General features: G+C 38.2%; 1 protein-coding gene across 10 annotated transcripts in view; it reads right to left on the bottom strand.

The window, feature by feature from the left end:
* Positions 1 to 17,529, bottom strand: part of kcnt1b (potassium sodium-activated channel subfamily T member 1b) — a 490,876-nt gene that overhangs the window by 180,342 nt on the left and 293,005 nt on the right. For all 10 annotated transcript variants that reach the window (XM_073052840.1, XM_073052837.1, XM_073052836.1 and 7 more), the window contains 2 exons: positions 15,315 to 15,398; positions 12,917 to 13,011 (listed from right to left, as the gene is read on the bottom strand). In XM_073052840.1, the coding sequence (XP_072908941.1) occupies positions 12,917 to 13,011; positions 15,315 to 15,398 (179 nt within the window). The remainder of the gene's footprint in view (positions 1 to 12,916; positions 13,012 to 15,314; positions 15,399 to 17,529) is intronic.

Here is a 17,529-nt window from a genome sequence, read left to right as displayed (position 1 = left end):
TCTTGGCATTCAGCAAGATCCCAGTGCCCTGATGTCCTTGAACCATTCCAGCAATTGTCTGAGCAAAAAAATACAGAGGTAACATAACTAAAACCCTCATTCATCTCCAATACCTGATGCATTCTTATAATGCAAAAATTTTCAATATGAATGTTAGTGACAATCACCAAGTGATGTAACCACATGTAAATGATACTACATACTGCATCTTGAACTGATTATTCTGTTTCTTTGCTAGCTGCTCTACACAGCACAGCATATATACAGTATATATACATAAACTACAGTATATATACATAAACAGCGGATTCTAGTTAATTGGGACAGCCTCTTATTTGGGACAACTCTTGAAGAACAAACATCAATTGATAAAATAGTCAGGATTCCCTTCATTTATTCATTTACACCACTTAACTGGGGCAGCAGACTTGATCAGTTTTTAACCAGTGTTAGTTGTGTGCACTTGTGCAGCCATTAGACACTACACTGCGCTTCTAGCAAACTGTTTTTAAATAGTGTTAGTTGTGTGTTTTGTGTTCAAAATGCAGTGATTTTTGTTACTGATAGTTGGCGAGAAATGAGCAGTACGACAATTCAAAACTGTTTTGCTCACTGCAGTTTCAAGCATTCAGGCTTGGAGATGCCAGGAACAACTGAGAGTGAAAATGAAATGATTCTGCTACTTTTAAAGTTAAGAACTACGAAGAATTTGAAGGTATCACCAATTATCTTGAATGTTACAATAAAAATGAACATTTGGAGGATGCAAACATCAAATAACACAATAAAGTTTCACTAAATTCCAGAGTTTAAGAGTTCAACTCTGGCACCATTCTGTAAGGAGTGTCTCTACATCATCCCCAAGATATGCATGGGTTTTCCCTGGGTCCTCCAGTTTCCTCCCACAGTTCAAATATGTACCAGTTAACTGGTTATAGTAAATTCTCCTGTGGTTAGGTTAGGGTTAATCAGGTTTGTCGGGCATTGATAGTGTGGCATGGCTTGTAGGGCTGGAAGGGTCTATTCCATGCTGCTTTACTAAATAAAACAAAATTACATTGTATGTTTTAAGGCAACTGTTCTTATTCAGATTGAGATTTTCTCAACGGCAGATGTCTTTTAATGTTAGGCTAACAAATGATAAACACTGCATTTGTTGCTGGGAAGCAAAAATAAAGTTTCATATCTGGGCAACACACAACAACATTGAGAATAGAAGTGAGAGTAAACTATATATATAATTAACTGGATCACATCAGGTCTAGTACATTATGGCCCAATTAAATGGCTGCACCAATTAGCCTAAGTTTCATGGAAATATTTTAAAAGGTATAATAAAACAGAGTAACAAATTACGTACTTAAATGAATTGTAAAACAAATTAGAACACTACCAGTACCACTACAGTATCATAAAACTGGGTATTAGTTCTTAATAGTTATCAATGGAAGAATTCTCTGTGCCAATTCCAATTCTCCAGGTCAGTTCTATTGTTGCTGATACTTTTACAGGGTTGCATGTACGTCACACACACACACTCACTCACATAAAATTTACATATAATATAGCTCCCTTCCAGTGGGTATGTACTTATGCATAATGTACAAATGTTTGTACATAGTTACTTCATTTCAACAATAAAGTGCTTCAGGATACATCAAATTTCTCTCTTTTGAATTTGGTGTAAACATGTACATTTTCATCAACCACAGGAAATACACTGTGTTTCAAGATCAAGGCCAACAACTTTTAGTGACTATTCTTATGCCTTATTAAAGCTCATGGGAAAGCTAGGTTGAACAAGGAACTGAAGATGCTTGAATTGAAAAGATAGATCAAATGGTATCTAAGAAATGAAGACATTTCCACAACAGCATTGCATACCATTTATTGTATCCTAAATTGTGTATCAGCAATTTCTGAGCTGATAACCTTGTACTATTGTTGCAGTAGTACTGGTGAATCCACATTAAAATATTCAACAGTTTAAAAATTCAGCATGAAAATTAACAGACTCAAAGTCCATCTCTCTGTCAATAGATTTTTATGTACAGGTTGCCTGGGAAGCTTTGAAAGAAGATCTTTACTGATAGAGTGCACTGCAAAAAATTGGTACTAAAAATGCTCCTTCATGTAACAAATGGTAATTCAAATAGTGTTGATGGACTTCTGGGAAAACAGCCTGCATTTGATCATGAAGTGTTGTAACAATTTGGCCCAAATTAACTTTCCTATTTCTTAACATGATTAACTTCAAAACAAACTTTATTACAGATGGATTACTTGTCAAATATGCTCTCATATTGATCTTCAAGTGTAACAATTTAATATTTTACTAACTAGACAATTTCTTTACAGGCTGGCTGGTGGTGTAGTGGCATCTGCTTCTGGGTTCACTTCTTGCACGCTTTCTCGGCCTCGTAAAAAACAGACAAATGCTAAAGAAACAGCAAGGTTTCCGCTCGATGTGCCTCAAAGCAAGACTCATCACTATCAACACCTAGACAATGCACAGAAGCAATAAGGAAAGCTAATAGAATGTTGGGCTATATAATGCATTTAGTGGAGTTCAAATCAAGAGACATTCTCTTTAAGCTGTATAATGTGCTTGTGAGGTCACACCCTGAAAAATGTGTAAATTTTGGTCCCCATATTGTGTGAGGGATGTGATGGCACTGGAAAGAGTCCAGAGAAAGGCGATGAACTATACGCAGGGTATGAACTATGACGAAAGATTGAAAGAACTAAATTTTTTAGCCTAAAACTTTAGAAGAAATTGTGCTACACCTGAAATCCTTCTCCTGTACCTTGACATTTCCATATAACCATTTTTTAAAATGTTTTTAGTTGCATGGCGCCAGACTTTCTGCAAATAATCAACACCTTTTTTAAGCCGTTTTTAAAAAAGAACAACCTAGATGCCTCAGTAATTAATAACTACAGGCCTATATCAAACTTGCAATGCTTAAGTAAAATTATTGAAAAGGTTGTTTACTAGCAACTTAATAGCTTTTTGGCACTATGCAACTGTATGGATGTTTTCCATTCTGGATTTCGACAACACTGAAACTGCTCTGGTCAAAGTTTTAAATGACATCCGCTTAAACTATGATGATGATAAATTTCAGTTTTGGTTTTACTGGATCTTAGAGCTGATTTTGATATAGTTGACCGTGGCATACTACTGGACAGATGGGAAAACTGGGTGGGACTTTCTGGTACAGTCCCAAAGTGGTTTAAATCGTATTTACAGGACAGGCACTATTTTGTATTGATTGGTAGCTGGATATCTGACTGAACTAAAATGAATTGAGTGCCTCGAAGATACATTCTAGGGCCTCTTTGGTTTAACATATACATGCTCCCATTAGCTCAAATCATGGTAAGCCATAAAACATCTTACCTTAATAATGCAGATGACTCTCAGATTTATATAACAGTGTCATTAAGGGAAAATCATGCTTGACTAATCTTCTGGAGTTTTTTGAGGATGTAACTATGAAAATGGACAAGGGAGAGCCAGTGGATGTAGTGTACCTGGACTTCCAGAAAGCTTTTGATAAAGTCCCACATAGGAGATTAGTGGGCAAAATTAGGGCACATGGTATTGGGGGCAGAGTACTGACATGGATTGAAAATTGGATGGCTGACAGGAAACAAAGAGTAGCGATTAACAGGTCCCTTTCGGAATGGCAGGCTGTGACCAGTGGGGTACCGCAAGGTTCGGTGTTGGGACCGCAGCTGTTTACTATATACATTAATGATTTAGATAAAGGGATTAAAAGTAACATTAGCAAATTTGCTGATGACACAAAGCTGGGTGGCAGTGTGAAATGTCAGGAGGATGTTATGAGAATGCAGGGTGACTTGGACAGGTTGGGTGAGTGGGCAAATGCAGTTTAATGTGGATAAATGTGAGGTTATCCACTTTGGTGGCAAGAACAGGAAGGCAGATTACTATCTAAATGGAGTCCAGTTAGGAAAAGGGGAAGTACAACGAGATCTAGGTGTTCTTGTACATCAGTCAATGAAAGCAAGCATGCAGGTACATCAGGCAGTGAAGAAACCTAATGGCATGCTGGCTTTTATAACAAGAGGAATTAAGAATAGGAGTAAAGAGGTCCTTCTGCAGCTGTACAGGGCCCTGGTGAGACCACACCTGGAGTATTGTGTGCAGTTTTGGTCTCCAATTTTGAGGAAGGACATTCTTGCTATTGAGGGAGTGCAGCGTAGGTTCACAAGGTTAATTCCCGGAATGGCGGGACTGTCATACGTTGAAAGATTGGAGCAACTGGGCTTGTATACACTGGAATTTAGAAGGATGAGAGGGGATCTGATTGAAACATATAAGATTATTAAGGGATTGGACACACTGGAGGCAGGAAGCATGTTCCCGCTGATGGGTGAGTCCAGAACTAGAGGCCACAGTTTAAGAATAAGAGGTAGGCCATTTAGAACAGAGATGCGGAAAAACTTTTTCACCCAGAGAGTGGTGGATATGTGGAATGCTCTGCCCCAGAAGGCAGTGGAGACCAAGTCTCTGGATGCATTCAAGAGAGAGTTAGATAGAGCTCTTATAGATAGCGGGGTCAAGGGATATGGGGAGAGGGCAGGAACAGGGTACTGATTGTGTATGATCAGCCATGATCACAGTGAATGGTGGTGAATGGCCTACTAGAAGGGCCATTCCGAATGGCCTACTCCTGCACCTACTGTCTATTGTCTATATCAAGTGACTGTGGTCACAAACAATCACAAAAAAATCTATATTGAACTGACTGAATAAGCCAAAATTTCCTCCAGTTAAACCAAGAGAAAACAGAAATAATTGTTTTTGGTGCCCAAAAAGAATGATTAAAAGCCAATGCTCACTTAGATCCTTGTTGTTAGACCACAAACCAAGCCCAAAACCTTGGTGTTGTGATGGACTTCAACTTAAATTTTAACTGCCACATTAAGACAATTACAAAGTCAGCCTACTTCCATCTTAAAAATATAGTGAGAATTAAAGGGCTTATGGCTCAGCAAGATCTAGAAAAACTCATCCATGCGTTTATTTTTAGTAGACTTGACTACCGTGATGGTGTTTTCACAGGTCTCTGTAAAAAATCTCTCAAGACAGCTGCAACTCATTCAGAACACTGGTGCTAGAGTCCCCACTAAGACCAAGAAAGTAGAACATATCACTCCAGTTCTCAGATGATAACACTGGCTTCCTTCCATCAGCAGATTGCCTTTAAGATATTACTACTGGTTTATAAAGCACAGAATGGCCTAGGGCCAAAATACATCTCCAATCTCTTGCTGTCCAGTCCTCTTCAGTCCTTCCCAAGCTCTCAAGTTGTCTGGGGCAGGTCTGCTTACCATCCCCAGGGTCAAAACTAAACATGGTGAAGCAGCTTTTAGTTACTATGCTCCACATATCTGGAATAACCATCCAGAAGATTTGAAGTCTGCCCCAACTTTAAGCTCTTTTAAATCAAGGCTTAAAACTTTTCTCAAACAAGAGAAAGTCTGCTGATGCTGGAAATCTGAGCAACACACACAAAACGCTGCAGGAACTCAGCAGGTCAGGTAGCATCTATGGAAAAAATAGTCAACATTTCAGGCTGAAACCCTTCAGCAGGACTGGAGAAAAAAAGCTGAGGGATAGATTTGAAAAGTGAGGGGAGGGGAGAGAGAAATGCCAGGTGATAGGTGAAACTTGGAGGGAGAGGGATGAAGGCAAAGAGCTGGGAACTTGATTGGTGAAAGAGACAGAAGGCCATGGAAGACAGAAGAAAGGTGGGGGTGGGGTGGGGGAGGAGCACCAGAGGGAGGCAATGGGCGGGCAAGGAGGTAACATGAGAGAGGGACAAGGGGATGGGAAATGGTGAAGTGTGGGGGGGGGGGTGGGAGAGGAGTGGAGGCATTACTGGAAGCTTGAGAAATCGCTATTAATGCCAGCAGATTGGAAGATACCCAAACGGAATATAAGGTGTTGTTTCTCCAATCAAAGTGTGGCCTTATTTCTGAAAACTTTTCATTTCACTGTTGCATTTAATTAAAATCTCCTGCACTGTAACATTTTTGTGTGATTTTATTCTCTTATATATTGTCTGAAATTTGATGTTTGATTTTTATATCTTGTTCTACGTAAAGCACTTTGAACTGCCTTGTATTTGAAAAGTGCTCTACAAATAAACTTGCTTGCTTGCTAATTTGACATAGAATGAGAGGAGACGTGATCAGAGTGTTCAAAATCATTAAGGGTATAAATAAAGTAGGCGCCAGCTGCTCCATCATCAAGGACAAGGGGCCATAGGTGAAGATTGGTTAAGGAGAGATTTCAGAGTAACATCAAGCAACATTTCTTTACACAGCGAGTTGTGGACATATGGAACAAACTACCTAGTTATGTAGCTGAGAGTAGTACCTTACAGACTTTCAAATCTAAAAATACAGTGAAACTCGGTGCACAACTTTTCAGGTTCTCTTTGTGATTCCGGTAGACCAAAAGTGCTGCCTGAAATAAACCTGAAAAAAAGTCATCAATTTTGAATGGGGAAATTTTAAATTAGGCTCCCTTTGTGCTAAAAACTAAGAGCAGCAATGCACATCCTTACACTACACATAACATAACATACATGCAAAATTTCAGATTTCTAGTTTATTTTCATACTGACCAATGCAGGAAATGGATATTCTATTTTATTATACAGTATATTATCAACATTATACAAATTAGAAAATTTCATTTGCATATATTTTTAGAATCATTTATTATTTATCAACAACACTCCTTTCCTAATGTGCAATGTGGTTGAAGGCAATTGCAACTGTCAAAATCTGATTTTCTAGTACGGAACTTTCCATCACTTCAACTTTACCTCTCGTAACACTAGGAAAAATTATTTTATATCAATGGCAGCAATTAACATTAAGTCACAAACCAAATTCCTACCTCTAGTGGTAAAAGCTGACAATAGCTACTTATAGCATGTGAAGATTTGGGAAGGTTGATAAGATAATAAGCTTCCTGACCAAGAATGTGTTTCAGCTTTGATACAGATATGCACTTTTTCCTTTTATATTCACCAGAATGTCCACATCAGCATATTGTGAATCGCAAGATATAAAATTCTTCAATACATGTATATACTTAATCACTTAATAAGGATCATTGGTATTAGGAGGAATTGATTCCACTAATCTCTGCATTATTTTTGATATGATCATTAAGCCATGCATGAAAAAATCACTATTGCTTTGCTGACTCAATGGAGCAGAAATATAAACAGACTGTATATTATTGTGTAAATGGTCAGTGTTGACTATAATTACTGTTATATTCCTGCCCAATATTTGGTTTCAATGATTTGAATACAATTGAATATTACGCTACGGAAACACTTCCCTTTCAGTGCTGTCACGTCCTAACAAATAGCATCAGATGCTTCGTGTTTCAGCAAACTTGGCTGGAACAATACTCCCAGGACACTATGCTAATAAGAAATTAAATCTCATAGTATAAAGATACCTCTTTAAGAAAAACTTTCCATTTGCATAGCACCTATAATATAACAAAATTCCCCTGAGGTGTTTCAAGGATCCAGCTTCAATCAGTTAAAAGATTAGAGTGGAGAAGATAGGTGATTCTCCACTGGTAGGCAAAAAGATGAGAGGAAATTCATCATGACGTTATTTGTTCCTTGAATGAGAACCTGTTCCCATTAATAGGGAGCTGAAAGATCAGGGGGCAGAGATCTGAAATTCTGAGCAAAAGATAAAAGGCAGATCAAGGCAATTTTTAAAAATATATAAATACTGTGATTCCAGATGGTCTGGAACGTAGTGCATATAGGATGGTGTAAACAGAATCAAACAGGGCTTTCAAAAAAACTAGCAAAGCATAAGAGACAAAACAACTTTAGAAAAGCTAGCAATGGCTCAATGGGCTAAGTGGCCTCTTTCTAATGCTATAACAATTCCATGACTCTACAAAAATTGTAACTTGGGCTTAGAGGGAAAAATCATGACAAATAACAAAAGCTAGGTCATAGGAAGTTATAGGTACACTTCAAAGAGGAACAATTGATTTTGTAAGGAAAATGCATCCTCTTTCAGCATAATACCAATCACAAATTGACTTTTGTTTGTACTGTGGCAGAATGAGAAGCAACCTTATGTGACCAGAAAATTACTCATCTCAAAAGCTAACAATCTGAAGGTGAACAAAGCATCCCGCCTTACAAGATCGATTAAAGTATGAAAGAATTGAGGCACCATCACTAACTAGGCAATTGCACTGTAAGATCTGCTTCAGTCTTGAAGTTAGGATGGCATGATTACATTGCAAGACCTTTGGGAATTGAGCACACCAAATTTGATTGATTGTTTTTGTTTTCAGTTGAGCATTGGTTTCCCAATTTTTTTTGTCATGAGAATTTAGTCTACTCTGCAGCTATTTTCAGCATTAAGGTTTAAATGACCAGATTATAAATACTTACTTTCTGATCATTGGATGTCAGTGTGAGCTGTCTTAGCTTTTAATTACTTATGCTCAACAGGAACTGACAGTATATGGGAATATATTAAGCTAAGTGACCTATCTGAACACTGGGCTGTAAAACCCACTTTTGATTATAGTTTAAAACTAAGCTGTAATTATACTTAAACACAGAAATACAACTAAAGGGTTACCTATATTCACAAACAAGTCACTTCATAATGTTAAGAATCTTCACACTAAATTTTAAAATTAGAGCTCTTGGAAGTTTTAATCATTTGGCAGCAGTTTTATTGGATCAGAATTGCAAATGTAACCAGCTTTTAGAACTTTCATTTATTTAGAGATACAGGACAGAACAGGCTCTACCGGCCCACTGAGCTGCACTGCCCAGGAACCCACGAGTTAACTCTAGGCCTCATATGAAACCAGTGATCATTAATGGAGAATGTGTGGAGCAGGTTAAGACCTACAAGTATCTGGGAGTGCAGTTAGACGAGAAGCTAGACTGGACTGCCAACACAGATGCCTTGTGCAGGAAGGCACAGAGTCGACTGTACTTCCTAAGAAGGTTGGCGTCATTCAATGTCTGTAGTGAGATGCTGAAGATGTTCTATAGGTCAGTTGTGGAGAGCGCCCTCTTCTTTGTGGTGGCATGTTGGGGAGGCAGCATTAAGAAGAGGGACGCCTCACGTCTTAATAAGCTGGTAAGGAAGGCGGGCTCTGTCGTGGGCACAGAACTGGAGAGCATGACATCGGTAGCAGAGCGAAGGGCGCTGAGTAGGCTACGGTCAATCATGGAAAACCCTGAACATCCTCTGCATAGCACCATCCAGAGACAGAGAAGCAGCTTCAGCGGCAGGTTGCTATCGATGCAATGCTCCTCAGACAGGATGAAGAGATCATTACTCCCCGATGCCATTCGGCTTTACAATTCAACCGCCAAGGGTAAGATATGTTAAAGTGCCGGGGTTAGGACTGAGCTTAAGTTACCATTCAATGTATTTTAGTAAACTATTTAAGAACTTTTTTAAAGCTATTTATTAATGCTTTTTGAGAGGGTGATTTTAGATGCATATCATATTTATACTGAGTTATGTAATTAGTTTTGCTACAATAAGTGTATGGGACATTGGAAAAAATGTTGAATTTCCCCATGGGGATGAATAAAGTATCTATCTATCTATCTATAGTCTAATCACAGGATAACTTACAATGACCAATTAACCTATTGACTGGTATTTCTTTGGACTGTGGGAGGAAATATGTACAAACTTTCTTACAGATAACTACAGAATTGAACTGAGTTTTTTAACCCTAGTTTCTGTTTAGCAACTACAGTCCCTTCAATAGGTACACCTACTCGTTAATGCAAATATTTAATCAATCATGTGGCAGCAACTTAATGCATAAAAGCATGCAGACATGGTCAAGAGATCCAGTTGCTGTTCAGACTGAACATCAGAATGGGTAAGAAATGTGATCTAAATTACTTTAACCATGGAATGATTGTTGGTGCCAGATGGTGAGGTTTGAATATCTCAGAAACTGCTGATCTCCTGGGATTTTCACGCACCATACTCTCTAAAGTTTACAGAAAATGGCATGAAAAACAAAATAACATCCAGTGAGCAGCAGTTGTGTGGCGAAAATGATTTGTTAATGACAGAGATCAGAGGAGACTGGTGACCCCTATTTACGTCCAAGGGGTCAGTGTGGACATGGTGGAGGATTACAAATACCTGGGGATACAAATTGACAGTAAACTGGACTGGTCAAAGAATACTGAGGCTGTCTTCAAGAAGGGTCAGAGCCGTCTCTATTTCCTGAGGAGACTGAGGTCTTTTAACATCTGCTGGACGATGCTGAGGATGTTCTACGAGGCTATGGTGGCCAGTGCTATCATGTTTGCTGTTGTGTGCTGGGGCAGCAGGCTGAGGGTAGCAGACACCAGCAGAATCAACAAACTCATTCATAAGGCCAGTGATGTTGTGGGGGTGGAACTGGACTCTCTGATGGTGGTGTCTGAAAAGAGGATGCTGTCCAAGTTGCATGCCATCTTGGACAATGACTCCCATCCACTCCATAATGTATTGATTAGGCACAGGAGTACATTCAGCCAGAGACTCATTCCACCAAGATGTAACACTGAGCGTCATAGGAAGTCATTCCTACCTGTGGCCATTAAACTTTACAACTCCTCCCGCGGAGTGTCAGACAGCCTGAGCCAATAGGCTGGTCCTGGACTTACTTCCACTTGGCATGATTAACTTATTATTATTTAATTATTTATGGTTTTATATTCCTATATTTCTACACTATTCTTGGTTGGCGCGGCTGTAATGAAACCCAATTTCCCTCGGGATCAATAAAGTATGTCTGTCTGCCTGTCTGAATGACCAGACTGGCTTAAGTTTACAGGAAGGTGACAGTTACCCAAATAACCACATGTAACGATGGTGATGTGTAGAACAGCATCTCTGAACACATCACACGTTGAACCTTAAAGTCGATGGACTACAGCAGCAGAAGACCACATCGGGGTCCACTGCTGTACCTGCTAAAGTGGCCACTGAGTGATATGTGGCTCTAAAATGGCTGATTCAATTCCTATGCATTGAATTCTTTAACATAAATATCTCAAAACAAAAGGAATTTAAAAATAAATCAAATATTTGCTTCTGATATTAAATGAAACTTCGTATAATGCTCAGAAAGTTTATTTAAAATAGAGCATATTATTTCCATCCTTTTGAGAATTCTTTATTTTGATTGGCAACTCATTTCTTTCACACAGTCTCTCGTGATTTAGGATGACCGCTGCTACTGGTTTTGTGGAAACTGCTGACCTCTCCACAGATGAGGTAGGTTGACGAGGTAGGTTGACGAGGTGGTTGGGTGTTGATTGTTACCAAGATGGTACACTCCTCCCACCACTTATGCAGTGATTCTGTGTGTCCTGAGTGCAAGGCCAGCACCATCCTGAATCCTCCACTTTTAGCAGTCATGCGTCCGTGGTTCCCAAGGAATACTGAAGTGATGTTGCACATTTTCAAGAAAGCTTTCAGTGATTTCCTGAACCTTTTTTTGTTGCCTAGGTGATGTCTTCCCAGAACAGCTTGAAATATAATGCAACCAATTTCAAAACACCACACCTGCTCGGCACTAGGGATCTCTGAACTTACAGCTGGCACTTGGGGGTTTCTGAAATGAGCATTCTTCAAGTTTGGCTATAATCACGGTTTCTTTGTGCCAGGTTCAAATTATACTGTATATGTTAGTTTGAAGTCAATAAAACCTGTATTTGCAGAATACAATTAATGAATGATACCCTCACGTTAATTAAAGACAAACTGGTCTCTTTGATCTTTATCTTGCAGCATATTGACTCTGTCTACACTTCCCAATGCTTTGAGAAAGCAGCTAACTTCATCAAGGACCTTTCCCACCCTGGTCATTCTCCATTCTCCCTTCTCCAGGTGGGCAGAAGATAAAAAATTGTGACAGCAACCAGACTGAAGGACAGCTTCTGGAACACTGTTATCAGACTCTTAAGCAGATCTCCCATATACTAAATGATGAACTCTTGATCTTCCAATCAATGTCACTGTGACCCTTTTACTTTATTTGTCACAGAGTTATGCCGCACGGAACCAGGCCCTTCCTAACTCATCCATGCTGACTGTGTTGCCCAGTTAGCTCATCTCATCTGCCTCCATTTGGCCCACAGCCCACTAAACACCTCCTATCCAGATACTTAACTAGATAGCTTTTAAATGTTGCTAATGTGTCTCAACCACTAATTCTGACAACTTATTCCAAATACATATTACTCTATATGAAAAAGCAGCTCCCGACGCCCCTTTCAAATCTTTCACCACTGATTTTAAACCTAAGCCTTCTTGCTTGTAACACCTCCTCTCTGGCAAAAAGATGATGCACTTTCACCCTGTCTATGCCCATCATGACCTTCAATATCTCTATCATCCTTTAATCTCCCACATTCCAGGGAATAAGGATCAGACAATCTGCCCTTGTAACTTAGGCTCCCACTAGCAACCTGCACTGCACTCTCTCCGTAACTTGGACACTATACACTGCATTCTGTTTTCTTTTTACTGCCTCATTGTAATTATGTATGGAGTGATCTGTCTGGATGGCATGCAAAATTAAATCTTTTCACTATATCTCAGTACATGTAACAATAGCAAACCAATAAAGATCATTGGTAGGAATCAGTACAACAATGCCAGAGCATCATCTTTGGTAGGCATACTGCATTGTAGGAGTTATTGTATTGCATATTAAGAGTGACAAATTTGAGATAATACCAAATATCAAATTATTACATTACACCAGCATGTTTGATAGCCTGGAAAACTCAAGAAATAACATAAACAATGGTGCACAAAATATTTTTCCACTTACCCAGTGAACACAAGGCAGAGTAGAGTACAAATCAATATTGATACTTGGTTAAACATAGCAGACTGCGTTCTCTGAATGGCTCTGTGCAAATCATTCTGCAGGGATAGACAATATTTTTTAGAAATTCAGAGGATACAAATACAGATGAGAAAATGCTGCATATTTATCTAAAAATGACTAATATTTTTCAAACTTTAAGGACTAATTCCATTTCTTTCATAATGTAAGACCCCACTGTTTATTGATTTATCACTGTAGGCTGTGAAACTGAAACAATGCTAATTTCCAAGATGTTCCTGCATCAAAATCAGTAACAGTAATAACTATACATATAGTATTTTAGGGACCAGGAGTGCCACAAAATATTTAATCAATTGGAGCATTTATTACAAGGAGATAATTCTATTTTTTACATCCATCAATTGGTGAGGTGAAGAGAGAAGACACAAACAATGAGTTGGGAAGACGGATGTGTTTCTAGTAATGGAGGTGGTTACAGTAGTAATCTGCTGTGATTCAAAAGGAGCATTTTCACTTAGTCAGAAACTAATGTCCTGAAATATACTTCAAAGGTATAAGCAATAGTTCGAACATCAGCGCTCTGCTGAGAAGAGATGTTAAATGAAGGACCTAGCAGCTATCTACAATAGATACAAACAAAAATTTTTGTATTAAAGATTATTCTTCAGATATTCTGACCATGGCCTGAACTCCTCTTTGCTTTCCATTGAATATATGCTCCTTCAGCTGAGGCCTGCTACAATTTTGTGAGAATGATATCCACTGTACTTAGAAAGAGTGCTGATTTCTTACACCTAAGTAATAGCAATGATACAGTGAGCTGCAGATTACTATTTTCAGGGGAGTTTCTAGACTATAGCACGTAGAAAGTTTGCAAGACAGAACAGAATTTCTAGCCCAACACCTCTTGCAGTGTGCCAGCCACAATGCTACTGAAGTGTCAGGTTGGATTTGTCCTTTGAATGTAAAACTTCCTCACTGAGAATTATAGAAAAGCCCAATCCTATAATTCAATCAGAGCACAATTTGAACTTTTAAAAAAATGGGGAAAAAGTTACAACTTTAATCACTGACATATTTCATTGTTTCAGAAATTAACAGATACCTTATAAAGAAGGATGTAATGCTGAGGCTTTATAAATCTCTGGTGAGGCCTCACTTGGAGTATTGTGAGCAGTTCTGGGCCCCTTATCTAAGAAAGGATGTAGTGACATTGGAGAGGGTTCAAAAGAGGTTCACAGAAATGATTCCGGGATTGAAAGACTTGTTATATGAGGAGCATTTGATAGCCCTGGACCTCTATTCACTGGAATTCAGAAGAATCATGAGTGACATCATTGAAACTGTTGAAAGGCTTCGATAGAATAAATGTGGAGAGGATGTTTCCTATGGTGGGGAATTTTAAGACCAGAGGACACAGCCTCAGAATAGAGGGGCGTCCTTTTAGAATGGAGATGAGAATAATTTCTTTAGCTAGAGAGTAGTGAATCTGTGGAATTCATTGCCACAGGCAGCTGTGGAAGCCAAGTCATTGGATATATTTAAGGCAGAGGTTGATAGATTCTTGATTAGTCAGGGTATGAAGGGATACGGGGAGAAGGCAGAAGATCGGGGCTGAGAAGGAAAACTGGATCAGCCATGATGAAATGGTGCAGGAGACTTAAGGGCCAAATGGCTTAATTCTATTCCTATCTCTTATGGTTTTATAAGTCTGCTTATAAAGTCATTTTCAGTACAGCCAAACAGTTCCTCAAAATAACAGATAATAACTAATGAACAGAATCAATTAGCAATCTGTATGATTTGTTTATCTTTGCCCTAACCAAATAGCTAAAAGTGTATGTTGCCTAATTACTGCACTGTATGTATTCCCTCTACATTAATCTGCAAATGCATGGCTAATTTTGCTAAATGTACTTCACTTTCAAAATATATACAGTGTGACAGGTGTAATAAATCAGCACTTCTTGATCTGTACATGTTCCTGTTTCACTCACGCAAATCTTCACAACAAACTCATTTCAATCTTATAATAACTAATATTTGAAATGATTTCTTTCTAATAACTAATTAAATCATGAAAAGCAAAATTGCAAATGCTAGTACAAAAACGGTTTCTTTTGAAATGTCTATTTCCAAACTGTTAACCAGTACTCCTTCGTTTTGGATAGAGCAAACCTACCAATTTTTGTATTTCCATTTTCTCTTAAGTGTTCAACTAGTTGATGATTAATGACTGATACTCCAGTCACATGGTTGTTCATGAACCAAATTAGTTTCCAAAATTAAATTTCATTTTGGCTTTTGGTTTCAAAGATACATTTGTGGTTGTTGGTGACTACAGAATGCAGGATAGAATTGGTTAATTATTACTTACAATCATGTTCTCCAGTGCATGCTTGGCCAGCCAGCAGTTTAAAAATACTGGGATGAAGAGGTTTCTTAAGGGTGCCCAGAAAATCTGCAAAGACAGGAAAAAGGCAAACTCACGCACAAGGGAAACACACATCAAAAATTCCCATACAATATATAGATACAAATCATCAAATCAAGATGCCTTGTATAGAAACAGATGTTAGGCTATATAGAGATGTGGAAGACTTTGCCCCGATATTTTTTCTTTCGTAACAGTGGAGGGAGAAGAGCAGAGATGGAACTATTCAGTGACAACTTCCAGAGGGTTCGTCTGGCAGCTAAAGTTCCTGCCACCAAATTAGGCATGAAAAAAATATATAAAACAGTGACTAGAATTATAATTATTAAATCATAATTCAAAAATACAAATTATTTCTTATTTTGTATTTCTCTGTTCCAGAACAAACCTTAAGTTTTACATTCAATTTCAGATCTTTGCCAAGTTATCAATGTACCGTATGAGGTAAATATTCTGTGCACAAGTACCATATTCTACAGAAATATCTTTATGATAGCTCATTCTATTAAGAAACTAAAATTATGAATGTATAGTGTATGATAGTATAACATTTAGCTTATTTTAACAGCACTGTATTTATAAGGATGTTAGCTTTAGTAATGGAAAGAAAAGAAATTAGTTTAAATTTGACAAGGTAATTTCAACTGGAGGTAAATGTTTAGAAATTTGGATGTTTTATGTTCCATGCTTGACAAATATTAACATCAGGGCTCACAAATATAGAAACCTTGTTTAGTGATGAACTGTGACCATTTCCAGTGATAACTGAAAGAGTGATATCTTCCCAAGAGAACAGAAAGGGGAGCTGCTAGAGAATAATTTAACTGAGATCTGCAAAAATAGTTTTATTTTATATTCAAGGTGTTGGGTTTCTAAATAATAAAATTTTAGAAAAATAATATATTTACTGAGAAGTATTCTTAAGATGCTTTGAAACTGAAGTAATGTATCTTCCTAGATATTGCTACGCCTCTTAAAATCCAACCCTACATTCCCGTCATGAGAGGTAGAAATGGGTGAGTCCAGCCAACAAGGCTCTGGTGAAGCTGTATAGGCCAATCCCTGTCCAGTGGATACAATGGACTACAGAAATATTGATAACTCCCAACCATACCACTGAATTTTGGACAATACAGACAGAATGTTATCAATGGCCTATGCTCCACTAGCAGCTAAGGGCGAATGAAGAAGAAGAAAAAATATTACTACATGATGGAATAGAATAATTGTTCTATGGCTGCCAATCATCTTCTCAGGTCATGTTTATAGTTTCACTGACTTCATCCTATTAATGACATACATTAGATATGGTAAGAACTACATCCAATATTTTATAGGGAACTTATTTAGAGATTTAGCACGGAGTAGTCCTTCAAGCCACACCACTCCTTACAAAGGACGCTGGGACTGAACTCCAACACTGAGCCCTACTAGTGTCACACTAACCACCACACTACAGTGGTGCCTACAGATATAAGCTAACATTCCCAGAGAATGGAAAGTGCGCTGATTATGAACTTTTCTCTCCAAGTTGGACATTGTATCTAATGAGAAAAATTATCCCTAACTGTACTTCTACAAGTATTTAAATTAACTGTAACATTTTGCACTTGATAGTTTTACAGATAGTACAATGATGACCAAATAGATTCTTGTTAAATTAATTTCAATGACCTGCTAATTAGAACAATGGTAAATTTATATTTCACTCTGAGGAGAAACACATTGACAACATGACACATTTCAACAACTAATAATATAAAACTCTCAAACTGGACTGCAATAAATCTTACCTTGATATAAAATATTTAAGACTTTGACCTTTGAAGTGATTGCTTGGACATAAAAAGCTACAAATTATAATAGAGATTCAGCTTACAGATGATGCTTAAAATGGAATAATGAAAAGTCTGACCAAGACTGCCCAACTGTGTACCTGGTTGGGTTCTGAAAACCCATGCCAGTCAACTGGCTGGAGTGTTCAAGGACATCCTCCATCACTCACTGCTGCAGTCTGAGGTTCCCACCTCCTTCAAAGGGGAAGCAATCATACTGGTGACCAAGAGCAGGGTGAGCTACCTCGACTATCATCCAATTGCACTCACGTGTACTGTGATAAAGTGCTTCAAAAAGTTATGGATAGCATTAACTCCTGCCT

Source organism: Hemitrygon akajei, chromosome 7 (assembly GCF_048418815.1).
Source record: "Hemitrygon akajei chromosome 7, sHemAka1.3, whole genome shotgun sequence".
Classification (NCBI taxonomy): Eukaryota; Metazoa; Chordata; class Chondrichthyes; order Myliobatiformes; family Dasyatidae; genus Hemitrygon; species Hemitrygon akajei.
The sequence above is the reverse complement of the archived record's forward strand: the minus strand, read 5'-3'. Positions and strand labels throughout refer to the sequence as shown.